The sequence below is a fragment of the Equus quagga genome, chromosome 12, assembly GCF_021613505.1.
Source record: "Equus quagga isolate Etosha38 chromosome 12, UCLA_HA_Equagga_1.0, whole genome shotgun sequence".
Taxonomy (NCBI): Eukaryota; Metazoa; Chordata; class Mammalia; order Perissodactyla; family Equidae; genus Equus; species Equus quagga.
Window position 1 is genome coordinate 26,397,264 of NC_060278.1, and position 21,421 is coordinate 26,418,684.

A 21,421-nucleotide genomic window follows, 5' to 3' on the forward strand; every position below is an offset into this window, starting at 1 on the left:
GCCCAGCCCGGCCCGGGCCGCGTGTCCCCGGGTGACCTCTCCCGGGCCAGCCGGCGCCCTAGCGAGGGACAGGCGGGCCGTCTGCGCCGGTGGCGCCCCCGGCTGCGAGGCGGCTCCTGCTCCACGCCGCGCGCTGTGACAGGCGCCCCCTGGTACAGGGACCACCGGAAGGCTGGTGCGGGCGGGTTGTGACCCCGAGCTGCTGTCCGGGGCAGGGGCTGGAGCACCCGCCGGCTCTTCCCTGACCCCCCCCCCGCCCCAGCCGGGGAGAGCCCTGCCCTCGGCCTGCCCCCATCCCTGACCATCTCTGTGCCCACCGCGCCGGGCTCCCAGGGTGTGACATACTGAAGGGGAGCAGAATATGCACCCCAAATATGCCTCTTTGCATAAGGATTATTTTGAGCTGATTATTTTCGAGAAACTGCAGGCGCAGGGGAAGCTCTGAAAACACAGTAGGAGTTAGTTACCCTTTAGTAAGGGAAATTTACACTAGAAAGGGGGTCTATACCAGAAAGAGAGCCGGTACCAGAGATCACTTGTCCACCTGCGAGACTTACCTGCAGGGCAGGGCAGTCTTTACCCTGCGCTTCCTCCTCTCCCCTTCCTGTGCATTTCCTGCCTCTTCTTTGATGCCCAGACGCCCTGTCCCTTTCCTTAGCTCAGGATGCTCTAGAAGCCTCAATTGCCTGGCAGCCTTTTGAGTCTCGTATCTTTGTGGCGGTCCCTCTCTCCTCTCTAGATTAATTAGGGTTAAGATATGATCATAATTAAAGTTGTTTTTTTTTCCTCCTGCTAATCTGGAGGGAATAAATGGGAAAATTTGGGTTTTTTCCTCCTATTAATCTTTCTATTGGGGGGAGGGGCACCCCCCCCCCCCAAGAACTGGAAGGGTAGAAGGGAAATTATGCATGAAGGGAATATGCACGAAGATGGTAACTTTTCTGACTCTTTGCAATCCTAAATACATCTTTATTTTGCTCTCATTTCACTGGAACTTTATATACCAGGTATAGGATTCCTTTTTTTTTGTTTTTTGAGGAAGGTTGGCCCTGAGCTAACATCTGCTGCCAATCCTCCTCTTTTTGCTGAGGAAGACTGGCCCTGAGCTAACATCTGTGCACACCTTCGTCTACTTTGTATGTAGGACGCCTACCACAGCATGGCTTGACAAGCGGTGAGTAGGTCCATGCCCAGGATCTGAACCAGTGAACCCTGGGCTGCCGAAGTGGAACGTGCAAACTTAACCACTGTGCCACCGGGCCGGCCCTAAGTATAGGATTCTAACAATATTTTTTCCTTCATTTTTTTCTGACGTCTAGTTTTGCCAGTGAGAGCTCAGATGCGGTACTAAAAGAGACCACCTCAACTGGGACTTTTCACTCGCTCGTTTTCAATTCAGTTGAATCTGTTTCTGCTTTCCAGTCCACCCATCATTTTCAATAATCGAAATTTCAAACACCAAGCCCTCCAGCTCGGTGCTCCAATAAGGTCGATGGGCATACAACTCGCCTGTGGGTCTTCTAAAAATACAGGTTCTGTTTTGGTCCTTCTGGGGTGAGCCCTGAGATTCTGTGTTTCTGACAGGCTCCAGGTCGTGGTGATGTGAACCGCACTTTGGGAGCAAGGCTCCTGCTGCTCCCTCCTTATGATGTGATGTTCCCTCTAGTCTTTCTGAAGATGGTAACCGTGAGTCTGTCACGGCTTCCTCTGTGTTCTCTAGTAACTGTTTCTCGAGTGTTAATACTTGTATTTGTTAAGCCTGTGGCTTCTCTCCCTTCTGGTGTTGGTGTTCCTCAAATGTTCTTTTCTTTTCCTTTCTCCTTTTCAACTTCTTGGTTGTCAGAGCTTCCTGTGGCCTATCTACTCCCGTGACTGTGGGCAAGGAGCAGGTCTTCTGCTCAGAGGAGTGCACAGTGGGTGTGGGGGTTCTACACCCAGCCCCCGAACTTGTGACTTAATTCCTACTTGTTACGTGTTGTTTAAAAAGTAGTAAGAATTCATTGTGAAATGATGGGAAAATATAGAAAGAACATAAAATATTCCTGGTTATGTTTCCTTCCAGACTCTCCTGTCTGTGCAGATATTTTTTTAAAGCCCCAGGAGGCTTGGTTTTAGCCCTTACCTCTGCACTGAATTTATGATCTACCCAATGTCATCGCTCATGGGGAATTAGATAGTAATCATGAGGAATGTTATTTTCCAAATGAATAATAATCTCTTTTACTCTGGAGTAAAAGAGATTCAAGATTTAAAAAAACATTCCTGGGGCCAGCCCTGTGGCCGAGTGGTTACGTACATGCTCTCCACTTGCAGGCCTGAGGTTTCGCTGATTTGGATCCTGGACGCAGACCTGCACACTGCTCATCAGGCCATGCTGAGGCAGCAACCCACATACAAAGTAGAGGAAGACTGGCACGGATGTTAGCTCAGGGCCACTCTTCCTCAAGCAAAAAGAGGAAGATTAGCAACAGATCTTAGCTCAGGGCCTATCTTCCTCACCAAAAAAAAAAAAGAAAGAAAAGAAAAGAAATAGCAGTATGAATTTATGATTTTTAAAAATATCTGTTTCCTGCCTCTGTCCATTGAAAAGGCCCTAGAAACAATGGGAACAATGGTACCCCGGTACCAAGAAGCAAACCAGAGCCCAGACCGTGGTTTCTAACTACCACTCTCCACTAAAAATAACCAGGGCTCCTTGGAGAAGGAGCTGATCCCAAAGCGGAGACTGGGAAGTAGAGACAAGCCTGCAACTTCTGGTTGTGCCGGAAAGTAAGGAAGAGCTCAAAAACTGATGAGAACGTGTCCAAAAGACACAGCAGCCAGCTTGAAAGAGCTCTCAGCCAAATTTGGGACAATTTGAGCATGAGAATGAATAATGTCAGGAATGGACTATAACACGTGCAATGATCATTTTAAAAACCCCTGAATCCACACTGATAATTTACGAGAATGTTCCTGTTCTTGAGAGGAAGATGCTGAAGTCTTCAGGCCCAAAGTGTCATGTTGTCCGCAACTAATTCTCCAATGGGTCGATAACAACAAAACGAGTTGAGAGAATGCCATGGTAAAATGCAACAGTCGGTGCTTCTAGGTTATATAAATTGTTCACTGTGCCATTCTTGCAGCTTTTCTGAAGGCATGACAGTTTTTAAAGTAAAAAGAGACACAGAAATGGAAAACTTCCTCAGGCAACAAGTGTCCCTGGACGTCTCAGACACTGTTGTTTTCCTAACATACACAATTAACCCTCATCGGAAAACTATTTCTGAGTCATCCAACATACTCAAGTCAAAGATGGTATGTTTGTGCAGACACAAATAAAATACATATGAAGTGGAAGGGACAAGTCTGGCCAGTGAGTCACTAAGTCCCAGGTGTTTGATGCAATGCTCAGTGCAGAAAAATATTTCCCATCTGCCTGCTGCGGGCCTTTCCCTCTCTGGGGGGGCCAGGGCACAAACACGAGTCAGGTCGTGGGAGAGTCATATGGCTCAGAAAGGGGGGCCCACTTTAGTAACTGACTTTGCGAAGGAGAGCAGATTCTGCAAATTCTGTTTCAGATCAAAGAACAACGTGGATATTGATTATTAGGGCACACAGTGGGTCAGGGCGAAGCTCTCTTGAAATCCAGGTCTGCCTCTGGCCAGTTTTGCTGTCACACATTTCTACTGTCATTTAAGCACATAAGTTCTCCTTTTGTTACGTGAGGCCAGGAAGGCCTGACTCATCCATTCATTCAACAGACATCGGCAGAGTTTCTCCAGCCTCCCAGAAGAGAGCTGTTACCAGCTGAACTTTGTTACTGTGCATCATCCAGGGCTGTCCTCTCCGAGGCTGGTTCATTTTAATGTCCACCCAGACACCCTGGGTGATTGTGATGGACAGTGTTCCCACTGGGAATAACTTAGGACCCAATCTGAGAAACTGGGGAAAAGCAGCAGGTAATCACAACTAGTCTCCCTCTGAAAAATAAGTGTTTGGCTTGTTAGAAGGGGGAAGAATGAAGGAAAGATGCAATAGAGAATAAAACAAAAGGAAATAACCCAAAAGAAGTCACCTGAACTATTTTATAGGCTCACCTACACCTGGAGGCCTGGAGGCTGGGAGTTCCACGAGCCAGTCAGCTGCAGAGTCCGATGACCGTGGACAAGTGGCAATCAGGAAGAAAGAAATAACCTCAAGCCAGAGAATGACCTTCTTTGAGGCCTCTTCTGTGCACTCAAGTATTAATGTTCCCATGAATGAATTAATGAATTCAATATACAGCTCTCAGTCTCCTCCCAGGCACCAGGCTGGACAGTGGGGACACTGCACAGGGAGTTCACAATCTAGCTGGGGAGACGGAATGAGCATAGCTTATAGCCCAAGAACCAGGATTACCTCCAGCTTTCAGACTTTAAGGCCGTCTGTGCTTTAAGCTGGGCCTTGAAGAGTAGGGCGCAAACGCATCCGAGGAGAGAGCCGACGAGACACAGCAGAGCTGGGAAAGTGAGGGGTGTGTGCAAGGAAAAGAGGTGAAACTGGGAGGAATTGCAAAGAATTATAAAACTTAATGTTTCACGAGCGAAAACAGAATGGGAGGATGTGAGGGGAAAAAGCCTTCAGAAGGCAAACTTTTCCTCAGGAAGAGAGCATCTTTCCTCTAGATCAGAGAGACAACACAATCTCTCATTTGCAAAGGAGAAACTCAGCTACAGCAAGGGGGTTTGGGAGCTAAACTTACATTCCATTAATGACAACCCACAGAAATGCATGTTTTTACCAACCAGAGACAAGAACAAATAGAATGTTCTGGGCTTAATAACCGCAAACCAGAAACAAGCCAATGGCCACCAACAGAAAGGTCAAATGGTAGTCTATTCTCATCATGGAATACTGTACAGCAATGAGCATGAACTAAATACTTCCGCACACAACAACATGGAAAAATCTCACAGTCAGAACATTCAGTGAAAGACGCTGCATGCAAAAAATACATAATGTATAATTCCATCTATGTGAGGTTCAAGAACAAATAATATTTGTAAGGAGAGAAGTCAGAATAGTGGCTACTGGTGGGAAGATTTTTGAATGGCAAGGGCACCCAGGAGCCTTCTGGGGTTCTGGAAACATTCTCTAGCTTGATCTGGGTGGTGGTCACATGGATGCAGACGTATGTAAAAACTGATTGAGATGTGTAGGCTTACTCTATATGTGTTAGAACCTCAGCTTGAAAAAATGTAAAATGTAAGCCAATAAAAAAAGAGAGACTTGGGTTGTGCTGGGAGCCACATTCTTGAAATCGCTGAAGATGTAAGATGCAATGACCCCAGATTAGGGTAGAGAGAAGCCAGTTTATATATGGAGTAGGAGACTGGCCTGTCATGGTCTGTTCCAGTCGGCATCTACGCACGCTCTTCCCAGAGCTCAGTCTGACACACGCTTTGTAGAGGGCATGAGGAAGACCTATTAATTAAAACTAATTTTTTCAAGATTTTCATGCTAGCCATTGAGATAACTAAACACACTCTGTGTATCACCAATCAAACTTAAGAATCATTACTCTACCCTTTTGGGGACTAAAAATCAAATTCGTATTTAAGAAACCAATCATAACAGCATGAGAGATGACAGAGAATCTCTAGAATCATAGAACGTAAATGCGGGAAGAGAGAAGCCAGTCAGCGCTTTCATTTTATAGACGGGAGAATGAAGGTCCAGAGAGGTGAAGTGACTCAGGGGGCACGCAGCAAGCAGAGACGTCACAGGACCAGAACACAGGTCTCTCCTGCCTGCCCAACACGCTCTCTCATGCTCTCTGAGGTCCCCATGCTGCTTCTGGGGCAGCTCCAGGTCAAGGACCACCGTCACCCCTGCCCCAAGGGTGGCCCCCATGGAAGAAGGACAAGGACATGACCAGCCAGGCAGAAGTCGAGATGGAGCCTGGAACCCAGGTCCCAGCCTCAGCCGTTCCTCCTGGTCATCCATCACCTTGACAAGGTCTCTAAAATCTGTATCTTTCTGCTCCTATACTAAGTGGAGACAGAAGCCTTCCTTCTCGAAGGCTGAGAAATGGGCCGCTATGGAGGACGATGAATTCTTTTTGTTTGTTTTCTGGAACAGCTTTCTTGAGATATAACTCACCCATTTAAAACTACATAATTCAATGTTGGTTAATATATCCACAGACTTGTGCAAACATCACAATTTTAGAACCTTTCCATCACCCCCAAAAGAACCCTTTGGCTGTCACGCCCCCATTTCCCTCCTCCTTCAACCTCTAGGCAATGACAAATCTACTTTCTGTCTCCGTAGATTTGCCTTTTCTGGACATTAAATATAAATGAAATAATACAATCTTTTGTGGCTAGCTTTTTCACTCAGCATGTTTTCCAGGCTCATCTGTGTGGTAGTATATTTCATTCCTTTTTATTGCTGTGACATTTCATTGTAAGGATACACCACATTTGATTGACCCACCAGTTGATGGCCATTGGGTTGTTTCTACGTTGGGGGTATTGTGAGCAACGCTGCTATGAAAAGTCACATCTATCTTTCTGTGTGGACGTGTTTCCATTTCTCCTGGGTATATACCTAGGAGTGGAAGTGCTGGGTCAAGCAGTCAACGAATCCTTTGTATAAAGAGTGCCCTTGCCTGCACCCTTGGAAATGGGGTGAGGAGAGCCGAGAAGACAGTGATGGAAAGGGGAGGGTTCTTAGCTTGATGGACAGGGAAGGCCTCTCTGAGGAGGTGAGAATGCAGCTAATGCTTTGCAGGAAGCAGCCGTGCGAAGCTTTGAGGGAGGAACATTCCAGGCAGGGTGAACGGTACTTGCAAAGACCCCGTGCCATGAGCCAGGCACACTGGAGGACAGAGGACGGGGCAAAAGGACCTGGGGCCCAGGGCAAGGTAAAGAGGCTGGAGAGGTGACCACGCGCCTCTCATTTCTGCTTTAACTTCTCACTTGGCCATAATTTCAGACTTACAGAAAAATTTCAAGTAGCACCAAGATTTTCCATGTATCCTCCACCCAGAGTCACCAAGGGTTAACATTTTGCCACATTTGCTTTATCGTTTTCTCTGTGTATGTTATTACATTTTTAAAATATATATTTTATATATGCAAAATAGTACAGAGTATTTTTTAAATTTTTAAAAAAATATTCATACATATTCTTTTTTTATGAACTGTGAGGGTAAAATTTGCCCCAATTTCTCCTTCATACTTCGATGTGGATTACCTAAAAGCAAAGATGCTCTCCTACACACATGACCACAGTATGACCGTCAAAAGCAGGAAATGCACTCGAATGGGATACAGACTCCAAGTGGATTTTGCCGACCGTCACGGTCACGTGCAGGTTCCCACCCAGGATCACAGAGTGTATCCACAGCCCCCTCTCTAATCTGGGTCTCTACCTTCAAGGACCTAATACTTAACGTACCTACTACCTGAAACGGACTCTCCCAATGATTTCATTTCTCTGTTAAAACTTAAATATAATTGGTAACAATTGAAACAAGAATTTAAAATTTAAACACATGATTTCACATTCTATTTTGATGAAGAGCGACATTCAGTCTTAGGTTTACGGTACTCTTCTTGCTACGTATTCATTTCATTAAGAAAACAATCACTTAGTGGTTAAGTTCATGTACTCCCCTGGGGTTCACAGGTTCGGATCCCAGGCGCGGATCTAGCAATGCTCATCAAGCCATGCTGTGGAGGCATCCCATGTAAAATAGGGAAAGATTGGCACAGATGTTTAGCTCAGCCACAATCTTCCTTGTCAAGCAAAAAGAGGCAACAGATATTAGCTCAGGGCCAATCTTCCTCACAAAAAGAAAAAAAAAGGAAAACAATCACAGACCAGCCCCAGTGGTCTAGTGGTTAACATCAGCACTCTCCACTTTGGTGCCACGAGTTTGATTCCCAGGCACAGACCTACACCGCTCTGTTAGCAGCCATGCTGTGCTGGTGGCCCACATACTAAAAAACAGAGGAAGACTGGCATGGATGTTAGCTCAGGGCAAATCTTCCTCAGCAAAAAAAAAAAAAAAAAAAAAAAACACTACTGTAAGGACAAATGGCAATCCAATTGCCTTAAAACTATTTTATAGGGGCTGGCACTGTGGCTGAGAGTTTAAATTTGCACACTCTGCTTTGGCAGCCCAGAATTTCGCCAGTTCAGATCCTGGGCATGGACATGGCACCACTCATCAAGCCATGCTGAGGTGGCGTCCCACATAGCACAACCGGAAGGACCTACAAGTAGAATATACACCTATGTACTAAGGAGCTTTGGGGAGAAGAAGGAAAAAAAAGAAGGTTGGCAACAGATGTTAGCTCAGGTGCCAATCTTAAAAAACAAAAAACTATTTTATAAACCATGAATGCTTCCAGCTTTGGAACCCATGATCTCTTTAACAAGCAGGAGGGAAATGCTGCTTCATTCCTTCCTGGTTTTTGGACCTCAGGTGTAGAGAACTGGGTTAATCATAATCCTTGGTCCATCCCACACGCTCATCACTGATCCTAGAATGGCCCACTTCTGTATTTGTTTATTCAAATGATAGGATGGACAACCAGGAATCCATCAGCCGTTGGGTTTCTGACTCTGTTCCATCCAGCTGTATACCCCCCACCCCCTGCTCCCGCCCCCCTCCAAAGAGAAGTAACCATTATCCTGAATCTCATACAAGAAATATGGTTTTGTTATATATGTATTCCTTAAAAACATATTGTTTCATTTTAGGTGTTTTTATTGTTCTCATGTTTTGGGATTTTCTTGACAGTCATGGACAACACGGAAGGTAGCTGTCTACCAGAGTCTAGCATGTTCAGGCTGCCGTATGACATTCCATCATGTAACTATACCCAGAATTCATTCATTCTCCTCCCGTCCGTGTGCCTTGGCTTGTTTCGAGGGCTTTCCTAGGAGACTGCTGCTGGGAATGAACGGCATCTGAACAGAAGTTTCTCCCAGTGACACACCCGGTTCCGGGGTATGTGAATGTCAGCTTCACAAGATAATTCCCAACCGCTTCCGAGGCCCTTGTACGAGTTTCCACGCCCGCCATGATGCATCAGAGACCCTTCTGAGCCACATCCTCTCCAACACTTAAGACTGCCCGACTTCCCTTCTGCCAACCAAATAGGCATAAAATTGTCCCTCCCATCGCGGTCTCCATCTGCATTTTCCTGGTCACGGAGGAGGTTACATTTCTTTATTTCCTTATCTTATGTCTACACATTTAAAAGGTTTTACCAGTTATTCGGTTATTTCTAACAGAAGCCAGAGAAAGGAACACAGCCACAGAGAAAAAGGGAGTGTCTCCTTGCCGGGTACTGTCGGTTCTTCTATAGCGTGAATTATGATTTTACTGTCCTGCCGCGTATTACTTATTGTATGCATTCCAAAATGAATTTTTTAAAGTTCTATAAGATTAAGAAATCAATTTGCTACAAAGCAGTAGGGACAACATGACCTTGTGCTTCATTCAAAGGACTTTAAACAAAAAGCCTTTTTGTCATCCACAATTTGCATAAAACAGGATTTCAGCTGGAAGTGGACTCCATTTTTTTGTTCTCCGTTTCTATCTGGGAAGTGATGTAACAACAGTAAACATGATTCATAGTAAAGGGGACGTTAACTGACTCATTTTATTATAAACGGATGACGTTCAAGGTTTAGATTTTTCACACAGAAACCAGGCAATTTGTGGATTCAGAGCCCTTTACTGTTATTCTGAGACAGGAAATTGATGATAAAATTCTGGTTTGGACTTTCTCACACATCTGTTGCTTTGAAACGTATCTTCCATAGTTTCAAGTCTGTGGCCCAGGGCCATAAAATTCACTTGAATTCTTCCTTTTGTTCTCCAAACATTAATGAGGCTACCTAGCTGTCATCAAGCCTATGGCACAGGGGTTGGCTGGAAGAGAGGAACCAACCATCCTGGCTTACCTGGGACATTGACCTAAGGAGGTGCCAGGCCTAGCAACTTTCCATGCGGAAACACGGAAATCCTGGGCGAACCAGGTGGCATCGCACTCCCTGTCTGGAGGCTAATTGGGCCAGCTGGTGGCTGGGCTCTTTGCTCAGGAAGCTTTCCTGGAGTGCGGTCCCCCTACCCGCAACAATTGAGCCCTTCACAGTTTAAGGAAACTGAGGGACGGACAGAAATTTCACTGGTAATTGGGTACCACCAACATGGAAACACTGGCAAAGTGGCAAACCCACCAAATGCTTCCCTACCAGCTTGGAAAATACCCGAGCTCTGCTTGTGAAAGCTAGTTTCTTCTTAAAAGAAGCGTCTGTCTGGCAATTGGCCCAGAGCATGATGGATCTTTCTGGAAGGCTGCCTCCTGAGGCCCAGTCCTTTTGAACCACGGACAGAAACTGAACCGCCGCTCGGGGAGGTCTGCGGCTCCAGTCACCGAGCTCCGCCGACCTCACGGTAACCTCCGCCTCGGCTGGGGTGCAGCTGTTCCAAAACCCGTCCATGCTTTCGGCATCTCCACGCGCCAGCCGGAAGGCAGCTGGAGGAGTCAGCCACGATTGCTCTTTCTCTCATCCACCTCCAATCCATCAACAGGTCCTGTCTCTCTATCTCCTAACTATATTCCGAATGCAACCTCTTACAACCACCTGCCCCTCTACCACTCTGACCTAAACCAGCATCACCCCCCACCAACGGACTCCTACCTCCTCTCCCGGATTCATCCTCATCACCCTACTATCTCTTCTCAGGAGGGCGGCCACATACTGTATACGTGGTTTATAATATAAAGTTAATTCATGCCACTCCTTCACAAAAACCTGCCACAGCTTCCCATCCTCCTCAGAGGAAGGGGCCAAGGCCTTAGGACAGCCTTGACCTACCGGATGGGCCTTGTAACCTCTGAACCATGTCCCACGCTCATTCTGCTCCAGCCTCCCTGGCCTCCATATGTCCCTCCAACACTGAGCCTACTGAGGCCACAGGGCCTTAGCACCTACACTCCCCCTTACAGACTGCTCTCCTAAGATATTGCAAGGTCCACTCCTCACTTCCTTCAGTCTCTACCCAAATGTCACCTCTCAGTGACCATCCTACTTAAAACAGCAGGCCACGTCCTCCCCCACTCTCCCTCCTCTTTCCTGCCTTATTTGTCCCCACCCATTTCTTATACCCATTGGGCACGCTCTGTATTGACTCACTCCTCTGCTCATTGTCTGTCTGCCCCGTCAGAATGCAAGCCCCGGAGGGCAGGTGTTCGAGCTGTACCCTCAGCACTTCGGGTCCACGGGGCCTCGAACAGACCTTTGCTGCATGATTGACGGGCGATGGAAGCACAGAAGGAACCTCACAGGCCAGGCAGGTATCAGCAGGCAGAGGGGGCCTCCAGATGTGTTTCTTGCCATTTCTACTTAATTTCCTCAGCTATCGAGTCTATAACCCTCCCTTTCCCAGTGTTCCCCAAATATTTCTTTTGTGAATATCCCCAGAGAAGTGTGGCCCCTGCCGATGGCTGGTTGTTGTGGGGCCTCCATCCATTTATCCAGACTCACTGCCTCCTCCCATGGCTCCCATGGCCTCCTCGGAAAGTCCCCACCGAGAGCTCGGACGCCTCCACAGCAGGGCCTGCCAGCAGAAGCCCCGAAGCGGGACCACCCAGATCTTGCCAGAGACCCTAAATCACACCCAGAACCCTCGCTGCAAGGGAGTCTGGGAAATGTAGTTTTGGGCTTCCCAGCTTCCACAGGACAAGCTGTCGCACTGGAGCAGCCTTCTCAGGATTGTGGTTCCTCCGCATTAGTGGCCTTGAAATCAAGTGATCGGAACCAGATCAGAATCTTTTTCACTGAAACGGAACAGACGAGAAAATATCAGCGTGTACTCTTTATTCTCAGGATAAGTATCGTGAATGTTTCATGAAAATTTCTGTACAGGCATCAACCCAGAACTATGAATCAGGATTTCTGGAGCATCAGACTTTTTTAAAAGCTCCCCAGTTAATCCAAATGTGTGCCAGGAATAAGCCATGGGGGGGTCTGGTTTCGTTCTTAGACAAATGATGCTTCTGTACCCACTGTTCCAGGCCAGCATGTGGCCGCCCCGACAGTCACGTGGCCACGGTGCTGAGGGCCAGGCCTTCCCTGGAGACTGTGCATCGAAACGCATCTCTCTCATGGCCAGCATCTTCCTCTTTCTCTCCTCCTGCTGGAAGCGCACACGGCCTTGGAGGCACCGCTCTAAGCTGTTCGCCACCCACTCACTGATGAACCCTCACTCTTCCTGCGACTGGGCTTGCCCGCATCCCCACGTCCTGGATTCCTGACTTCAGCAGCCTCAGAGGGAGGGCTTCCTGAACCCGCTTGCTGGGGTTCCGTATGTCAAGCAGACAGTCAGAATGCCAAAGCAGTTCGGCCCTAAGAAAGAAGACAGTTGTTTCCTCAAAACCATCTGCACAGCTCAGCACCTCTCATCACGGGAGGAAAGCCAGGACGAGGGGCTGCCCCTCTGGAGAAGCTGCCGAGGACATGGGGACGCGGGAGGCTCATTTTCTGACAAACCGTGAACACCCAGGCCAGGGGAAGTGTGCTTGCTGAACTGTCTTGTCAGACGCCTTCCGGAGCGACATCTGGAGAGGCTGCCGGAGGACGGAGCAGGACAGCCGCAAGCTTGTCCACGCCTCAGATGTCCCCTGCCTGGCCCCTGACCAGGGCTTTGGACATCCCCGAGGCCAGGCCCCCCTGCTCAGTCCCTGGACCCAAGATGCGGCCAGGAGCCGTATGTGCCATTTGGGGCCACCCTTCCCTGAGTCCCCCTTACTGTTGTCCCCCACTGTCCCAATCACCGGGAGGAAATTGTGGAACTATGCCTCTGCAGGCCAGGAAAGGATGAGCAACTTCTGTGTCCTGCTTTAGAACACTTAGAAAACATTTAGAAAATGTTTTCTGCATTTCCCAAGTTGCTTACAACTGAAGAGACATGGAGAACTCCAGGGCCTCCGAGTTCTGAAATAATTAAATCTCTTCCCCTTGCCCCACCCCCCTTTCCTGGTGCTCCGCATGGGAGGACCTGCTCCTAGTGGTTTCTTTAGACTCTGGGGAGACTAGCAAAGAGTTCTTGGCCCTGGGGCTCCCTGAAAGACCCGCCAACTCCTGATTGTGATGGCCTGACATCAGAGACAGAAAGTTCTAGACTGGCTTAATAGGGCAGAAAGAGATAACGTGCATCCACGGAAGCTGGACTCCAACACCCACTTCCTTTTGGCACCAATTTCCATCCTGAAGTCGAAGCCGAAGGAGCACAGAGACCAGAGAAGCCAGGGCCGTCTGAAAACTGGGCCTCTCACCGGGAGACGCTGGGAGGGACCAGGCCAGGGTGGATGAGACAAAGTCTTCGGAGGACAAAGACTCAGAGGGACTCCCTTCTTCCTCCTGCTGCCAGCTCAGCCAAGAAGCCTGGGAGGGTGGAGACGCGGTGTATGTGTGACACCGATTCCCTCTGAGTTGGAGGGAATCTCAGTTCACCTCTTTCTTTTACAGATGGGTAAACTGAGGCCAAGTGCTCTTCAGCGGCTTCCTTGAGATCCCCGAGCCAGTTACTGACACAAGTGGACCTGTCACAACCTGGTCTCTGGGCTCCCAGGCCAGTGTTTCTCCCCGGGGCCACGGCACTTGGTACACATTCAATTCCTAACGAGGGGCGCGCCCCAGACTCCTCAGAGGCTCCAGACGGCTGCCCTGTCCCCACTTCTACCGCCCGGGGGGACCTGCTGGAGCCACTCTCAGAAGTGTCCCGACAAACGATTAGAAATGCTTAGAGACTAACCAAGCTGTGAACACGGCCACATTCCTGCCGAAGGAGTGGTGTCCCGTGTACAGTCACCTGGGAGCCATTGTGGGGGGACGGCAGATGTTATAAAAGGGTGGGGCTCCCTCCCTCCTCCTTCCCCTCCCCTCCTCCTCCACTGCCTGGGCCTCTCCGCTGCCCTTCTGTTTCTCCTGTGACCTTGTGACTTCTTTCCTGTGTTCTGGTTACCCAGCTTTCATCTAAATACAACACTGGGAGGGGCAGGAAGACTGGCCTTCCTCGGGCCCCCAAGGGCCTGCTCCCCGCACCTCCAGGGGTCGGCTGCAGATATGGAGGAAACAGAAAGGCCACCAAGGTGTGTGCTGTGTGCTGGGACACAGACGAAGATACACGCCCTGCCCTCGGGGAAAGTCCTAGCAGCCTGTGAGATTAAGGGAGAGAATGACAATTCCCCGCAGGGGATAAGGAATGTGAAGGATGCTTGAGCACTTCCAACAGCTGCAGTTTCTGAGCCCTTCCGAGCACCTGGTGTTTTCAGCTCTCTCCAGGTGGAAAGCCACCTGCAGGAGAGCCCTGGTCTGAACCAACCAAAACGCAGACTGCGCGCACGCTCACAGCACCAGCTGTGGTTGCTATTCTTGTTTAGAACTTGATATTCCCCACAAGTACCAAAATGGTGCCATTGTAAGAATCAGGAATGCGTCTGCCTTGCTTACATTTATGAGCTGGTGTTGTCTTTATTTTAAATGACTTGTGGGGGGATGACCACAAGTTTTCAGTGACTGGCATTTCTGATGGTCTTAATTTGGCTCTGCAAATACCCATTCCGGAAGAAACTAGAGTTTTTGACAAATTAACCAAGCACAAGAACTTGTGAAGCACTTGCTGCCACGTGGCCCTGTGAAAGTATGAGACGGACCCTCCCCCAGAGAGCTGACAAAGGAACATCCAGGGCGCATCCGAGGACAAGGACGTTGGAAGCTCTGGTTATGGGACAGGACATACGTGCAAGGCCCCAACTGCACAGAGTGGATGGGAAAGGGGGCGGAGAGGACTGGAACTCGAGCAGGGCCCTGAGGAATGACCAGAAGCATGCACATGCACGCGTGCATGCGTGTGTGTGTGTGTGCGTGCGTGTGTGTGCGGGCAGTAGCGTGAAGGGTGGTGGGTCCTTGGAAGGTGCGGCGGGGTGCGAGGAGAGGGGAGGATGCACGAGGGGAGCAGCAGGAGCAAGAGCACGTGGTGGCCCTAGGCTGGCCACTACTGGACGCTGAGGAACACACCTGACCCCAGCAGAGAACGCGCTTTAAGGAGTCATGGGAAATGTCAGAAGAGTGCAGCTCAGTGATAAGAGGCCCACAAAGACACAGCCAGCAGAAGATTTGCACAATACACCAGAGAGGGGAAGCCCGGAGACAGCAGGGCCCTGATGGGAAACTGAGCTGGCTCAGCCAGGCCAGCAGGTGCTTCCCAGAGCCCACGTCCCTCGGTACCCCTCCTCGGGGAGCGTGCTGCAGTCACGGCAAGGGCAGAGCCCTGAAAAGGCCAGGGAGCCGCCTTCTCATCCAGAAAGCTGCTAGGCCCCAAGAGAGGAGAGACAGCCCCAGAACAAAGACCCAGAGCAGAGGGTACTGCCCAGCACAGCAGAGGAGCTCAGGAAAGGAAGAAAAGAACCGAGACCCGGCCCAGCTCCTCCTGGAGAGGGTCTCAGGATCTGCTCTTTGCCCTCCCGCTGGGGAGAGAAGAGGAGAAGAGGTCCCGGGTTTGTGGTCCACAAATGCCGACCTATCTCCGACTGAGGGCTTGTGGCAGGCAGCGGACCTACAGGAATTCCGTAGGTGCTGCGCCCCTTGCCATGGCGTAACTTGTTTTTCCCTCATGTTCCCTGCATCCCTGGACCTTCTGTGCCCAGCAGGGGACTGTGCAGCTGTGGCCCAACATCTGGCAGGCTTGTCAACGCCACGACAGCCGGCCCAGGTTACAAGATCGACACCTGAAAGCAGTGCCCTTGGGGCCACCCAGAGAGAGGCTGCAGGACCCCAGCTGTTTCCACGTGCTTCTGCTTCTGGATGAGTCAAACATGTAAGTGTGCCTCTCTACTTGTTTCTACTGTAAAAGACGATGCTGATTCATAATGGCAGGTATCAGACCACATGGTTTCTGCCTGATATACATCATATCATATGATACATATCATACATGATATCATATCGTGCATATCATATCACATAACATACATCATATCATATCGTACATATCATAGCATGTATCACATCATATCATACATATACATCATATCAAATCATACATTATACTTCATACCATACATCATATATCATACTTCACATCATGCATCATATATCATACCTCATATCATATATCACATATCATACATCATATCACATCATGCATATCATATCATATAACATGCATCGTATCACATCTACACATCATATCATAGACATATCACATCAGACATCATGTATCATACCTCATATCATGCATCATATCTCATACCTCATATTATATATCACATATTATACATATCATGCATATCATATCACACTTATCATATAACATGCACCACATCGCATTGTACATATCATATCCTATATCATACCATACATCATATATCATATCACATCATATCATATGACACATCATATCGTACATATATCATATGACACGTCCTATCATATATATCCTGCCCCATCATCGTGGTCCGTGCTGGAAAGGCGCAACACAGAGGTCTAGGTCCCAGCTCTGTTAGGCACGCAATGTGCTGAAGGAACTTAGTTACGTAACCTAAGCTTCACTTCCTTTATCTTTACAACGGAAATAATAATACCACACACTTCAGAGGGGAGTTGTGAGGAGAGAGGAACCCGTGTAAGCACTCAGCACAGCACCCAGGACTTGGAAGGTGCTCACCAAGTGTTACTTCGGTTTCTTACTGTTATCTACTGTTAGAACCTCCGCCGGCTCCTCCTCCTGTCCCTTGTGAATACTTGAGTCAGCGCTGTCTGAAGACATTTTTATAGGCATCTCCACCCAAAAGGAACCTCGAGAATTTAGTCTCTGAGCAGAGCCACACCTAAATCACCTGAAAAATCGCCATCCCTCCTATTTTTAAAGGTTTCCAGGGAAGAAGTGCGTCAGCCTCCCTCTTAGCTGGTTTCCAGATTTAATTCCCGGGTCATGACCTTCCTCCGGGGATCTACCCTGAGTTTTTCCTGCCCATTCTGTTCTCACGAATTTCCTGTGTGTTCGTTTCCTTCTTATCAAACCAATCTCCAAACCTCCTCTCCACACCTCCTTCTCCAGCAGCTTGGCCGAAGTTCCCCACCCCAGCACCATCCTCCTGCACCAGCCAAGAAGAGCTGTGAATGCGAGCCTCGCATCTCATCCCCACCTGCCGGCAGGAAGGTCACTGCCAACTGCTGCCGGGCCAGCCTCGGCCGCCTCCATTCACTGCCCTCATGCAAACCGCTTTCTGCCTGACACCGTCACAGCGCTGTGGACCATGCTGGAGAGAGAGCAGGGAGGAACTGCCCAGTCTCTCTCTTATTCACCTGGCACCTCGTGCATGCCTGGTGCAGAGCAAGCACTCAATCTAGAGAATGAACGAACGAAAGAATGAATGAGTGAGTGAGTGAATGAGGAGGCTGCAATCACTAAAGCTGCCCTAATCCAATTTGGTGGACATCGATTCTGCTCCTCTCAAAGCTGAGGCACAGGGCCAGGACCTAAGACCCCGTGCTGGTTATCTTCTCACCCATCCACGCTCCACAAAAGGCAAATGCACCCAGCTCTGCGGCTCAGTGGGCCGGCCTGCATGGACATCAGCTGCTCCTGGCCTTCCGGCGGCCGATGCCATGAGGTCAGAGGGCGGGAGGCGTGTGAGCGCCGGTGGTGATGTGATGCTCCCAGTTTGCTCTCTGAGGGGCTATAAGCAGCTGGCATCCTCGAGGAAGGAGCAGCTCCCATCAGGCCGCAGGCTCCAGGGACCGCTCGGTCCCTCCATCTTTCAGGCCTGGGGTGGTAACGCACCATCCCTTGTGGTTTTCCTACACCTGACCCAAACCTTCCTAAGTTTCCCTTCATTAAACTCTTCGCAACTTGCCCAACAGAAGTGAGCAAGCCAAGCGCTTCCTGCCAGGCCCCCAACTGAGCTGCTCCCAAAGTCTTACTTGTCGAGACACAGAAACTCAGCATAGGAAGGGCATTGGCAGTCAATTAACCTTCCAGAAGGCTAGAAGGCAGTCCTCCATCTGGCTTCTCTTCGTTTTGGGAGGAGAACAGCAAAGTCTTTCCATTTCCTATTTATTTTATTACCTTTTTGAATAGTTAATACATTCAGATGGTTCAAAATTCAAAAAAATATAAAAGCACATATACACTGGCGTCTCCACCATCTAACGGTTCCAGAGATGGGGCATCGGGCTCCCCTCACCTCCAGGCAGCTGCAGATGAGGTCTCATCACGCTGCTGAACAAAGCCGGTCTCCGTGACATTTCCACTTGTGTTTACTTCTAACAGGAGATCACAAGTCAGTAAAGTGGGAAGTTCTGCCTTTGCCTCAAAGCCCGCCAGAGTCCCTGCCCCTTCTGACACCGAAGCTTCTGGAAAACCCAACAACGACTGTTGCTCACACCTTGGGACCTTGGAGAATCAGCACCCACAGAACAGAGGGACGGTACTTCCCTCTCCAGGCAGCAGTGTTCTCTTCAGATTAAAAAAAAAAAAAGCCTCACACGGTTGGCAGTGTGTAAATGTTCTGCCCTGTGCGACATAATAGTACACTTATGCTGTCATAAAGTGAAATTTCCACATACAAAAAATCATTTAACAGCCCAGTTATTGAATCCTTTTTCCTTCTTCTTCTTCTCCCCAAAGACCCCCAGTACATAGTTGTATATTCTAGCTGTAGGTCCTTCTAGTTCTGCCATGTGGGATGCTGCCTCAGCATGGCTTGATGAGCGGTGCCAGGTCCACGCCCAGGATCCAAACCGGCGAAACCCTGGGCCACCAAAGCAAGCACGTGAATGTAACCACTGGGCCACGGGCCAGCCCCTAATCCTTGCTGCATAAGGCTTCCCCGAGTGCTGTGACAAGCAAACGGACGTCTCTGCCTTCTAAGAGTTTGAGCCAGAGACCACAAAGACACAAGTGGGCAGCGGAAGTGATAAACTCAGCAGATCAATGACTGTTCGCAGCAGTTAAACGAGGTGGGGTATCACTCGGAGAGACCCTCCAGAGACGAGGTGGCCACGTTATATGTGGAATAATGGAGACCTGAGGACAGTGACCCGGGACTAAACAGGACCGAGGACCCACAGAACTTAGCCCTGTTCTTAGCTGTCACCTTCCTCTCATCATCCCCAACAGGACAGGGATTGCCAACCACCCCCTCACAACCAGGAGCTCATAATCGCATCTTAGCAACCTCTGTTCAAGGGACAAAGGCCAACAGGACGTCACTGGCAACCCCACAGCATCAACCTGACAATCAATGTGAATTATGAGAGAAGGGGAGGGGCGGACAGAAAGGTGGGTGGAGGGGGTGGGAGGAAAGCTCCCAGCATGGCCGCAGGGCCCAGGGCCCCGGCAGTCTAGCCTTCCTCTTAGTTAGTTTTCACTTGTTCACTGTACCCAGCGGCAGTGGGGAAGCCTTGGGTCGAGACTGACATGGTTCACCAGAGCCCAAGCCTCTCCCAACACAAATACAAAAAGCGGAGGAGTCAGACAGCGCTGACTGGAAAGTGAAACTGCGGCCCCCTCTATCCTAGGGTCCCTCCCACCTGAGGGTGCCGGAGGGTCCCAGCCCAGCTCTACAGTGCCTTGGGAGCGGCAGGGTCTCCATCGCCCTGCCCCTAAAATAGGGCCAAATACAACCGGCTACCCCCTTTCCCGGCAGGGGAACACGAGCATCTGGGACTTTCTGGCGGCCTCGCGCACCCACCACCTCACCCGCCACCCCATGCAGAGAAAGCCCCAGGGATGGAACCTAAATGCGAGTCGTCTTCGCCCCGGTAAGGGCCTGCAGGGGGCCAGGCACACGGAGGAAGGTCTTGCCAGGGGGCCCCTTTCTAGGCCGGGCCCATCTCCCCTCACGTAGTCGGCACACAGTCATCCCTATCCTGGCGCTCACGTTGTCAATGAAGACACGAGGCTCTGCGTGCTTAAATGACTATCCAACGGTCAGAAGGTAGAAAGGGCCGCAAACAGGGCTCGCACTCAGATCTGCCTGCCACCAGCCTGCCCCCGCACCCCGAGTCTCTCTCCTAGACGCAGATGCAATCAGAGTGCACAGCGGGGATCCAACAGAGCTGCGCCACCGGACAACCCCAAATCGCCAGCCCGCCGGGTCCACCCCGCTCCCCCAGCATCTGGGAACTTGAGGGCAGCGCGATCGGGGGATTCGTTCAAAGTGCCGCTCGGCGCGCCGCCCCAGCTACCCCGCGGGGCGCACCGGCTCGGGCACGTGGCGTCGGCCCCGAGCGGCCGGAGGGGCGGCGCGGGCGCAGGGGCGGTAGGGGGAAGTGCGAGATCGGAGGGGGCGATGCGGGATCAGTGGGGCAACGGCGGCCTCAGGGGCAGGGCTGGCCCGGAGGGGCGGTGCGGGGCCGCAGAGACCACGCGGGACTGGAGGGGGAAACGCAGAGCTAGGGGCGGAGGCCCGAGGGGCCAGGCGGGGCGGGAAAGAGTTCGGCGCCCAGGGGGGCGATGATGCGGGGCAGAACAGGGGGATAGCTCGGGGCTCCGGGGGCGGGGCGGGCCCGACAGAACCAAGCGGCGCCGGTCCCCGCCCCCGCCAGCCCCGCGCGGCCGCATCCCCAGGCGCGCGGGCTCCGCACCTGGCGCGCGCAGGTCCCCGGCCCGCACCGCGCTGGCCCCGGGCGGACCGCCTACCTCTCCTGAAGGGCATCGCGGAGGAGCGCTCGCGGCGGGGCCGGCCCAGGACACCGCGACCAGGCGACGTCCGAGTGCCAGCCCCGGGGCTCCGGGGCGTCTGCGGGCGCGGGCCCGGCGAGGGGGGTGGGGGGGAGGGACATATTTGGGCAAAGGCAGGGCGCGTCACGGGCGGAGGGAGGAACCGCGGAGCGGCGGGAAGCGCAGGGGCAGGGCGGGCCCGCGCGGCCACCACTTAACTCGTGCGCTGCCGGCCGGCCCGGGCGCGGGCCTGCTCCCCGCCAGCGCCCGGGGGTCTGGAGGGCGGAGCCTGGCACTCCGGTGGCCCCCGAAGGGACAGAAGCCCCCCCCCCCCCAGGAAGAAGATCAGCTCACTCATCAGCTCCTTCGGGCGTGCGGGGACATCACCCCTGGAAGGATTCGGGGGACTTCATCCCATTTTTATCCTTATGTCCTCCTGGCACACGGGACAGGCACAGGGGACTGCTCACATGGCTGGTTGGTTTGAATTGAAATTAAATGAGGGCTGGAGGGAGTGAAAACCCTCCCCCCCAACCCTCCCCTACCCCACCAAAGTGTGTCCCTAAGCTTCCCGGCTACCCTCATTCAAAACCCTCCCTACTCCCTCTGGTCCTGCCCGCTTCCTTTTTCTCCACAGACTTACTACCTGTGATGAACTTTCTATTTTTCTCTTTTGTTCACTGCTGTTTCTCTGGAGCCTAG

General features: G+C 50.9%; 1 protein-coding gene across 1 annotated transcript in view; it reads right to left on the reverse strand.

Annotated features, from left to right (window-relative positions):
• The window catches only part of PFKFB3 (6-phosphofructo-2-kinase/fructose-2,6-biphosphatase 3), an 84,823-nt gene extending 64,004 nt beyond the window's left edge, over positions 1 to 20,819 (reverse strand). Inside the window, exon 1 of the mRNA XM_046678135.1 lies at positions 20,699 to 20,819. Within this exon, the coding sequence (XP_046534091.1) occupies positions 20,699 to 20,714 (16 nt within the window). The 5' untranslated portion in view covers positions 20,715 to 20,819. The remainder of the gene's footprint in view (positions 1 to 20,698) is intronic.
• Between the last annotated feature and the right edge of the window lie 602 nt (positions 20,820 to 21,421).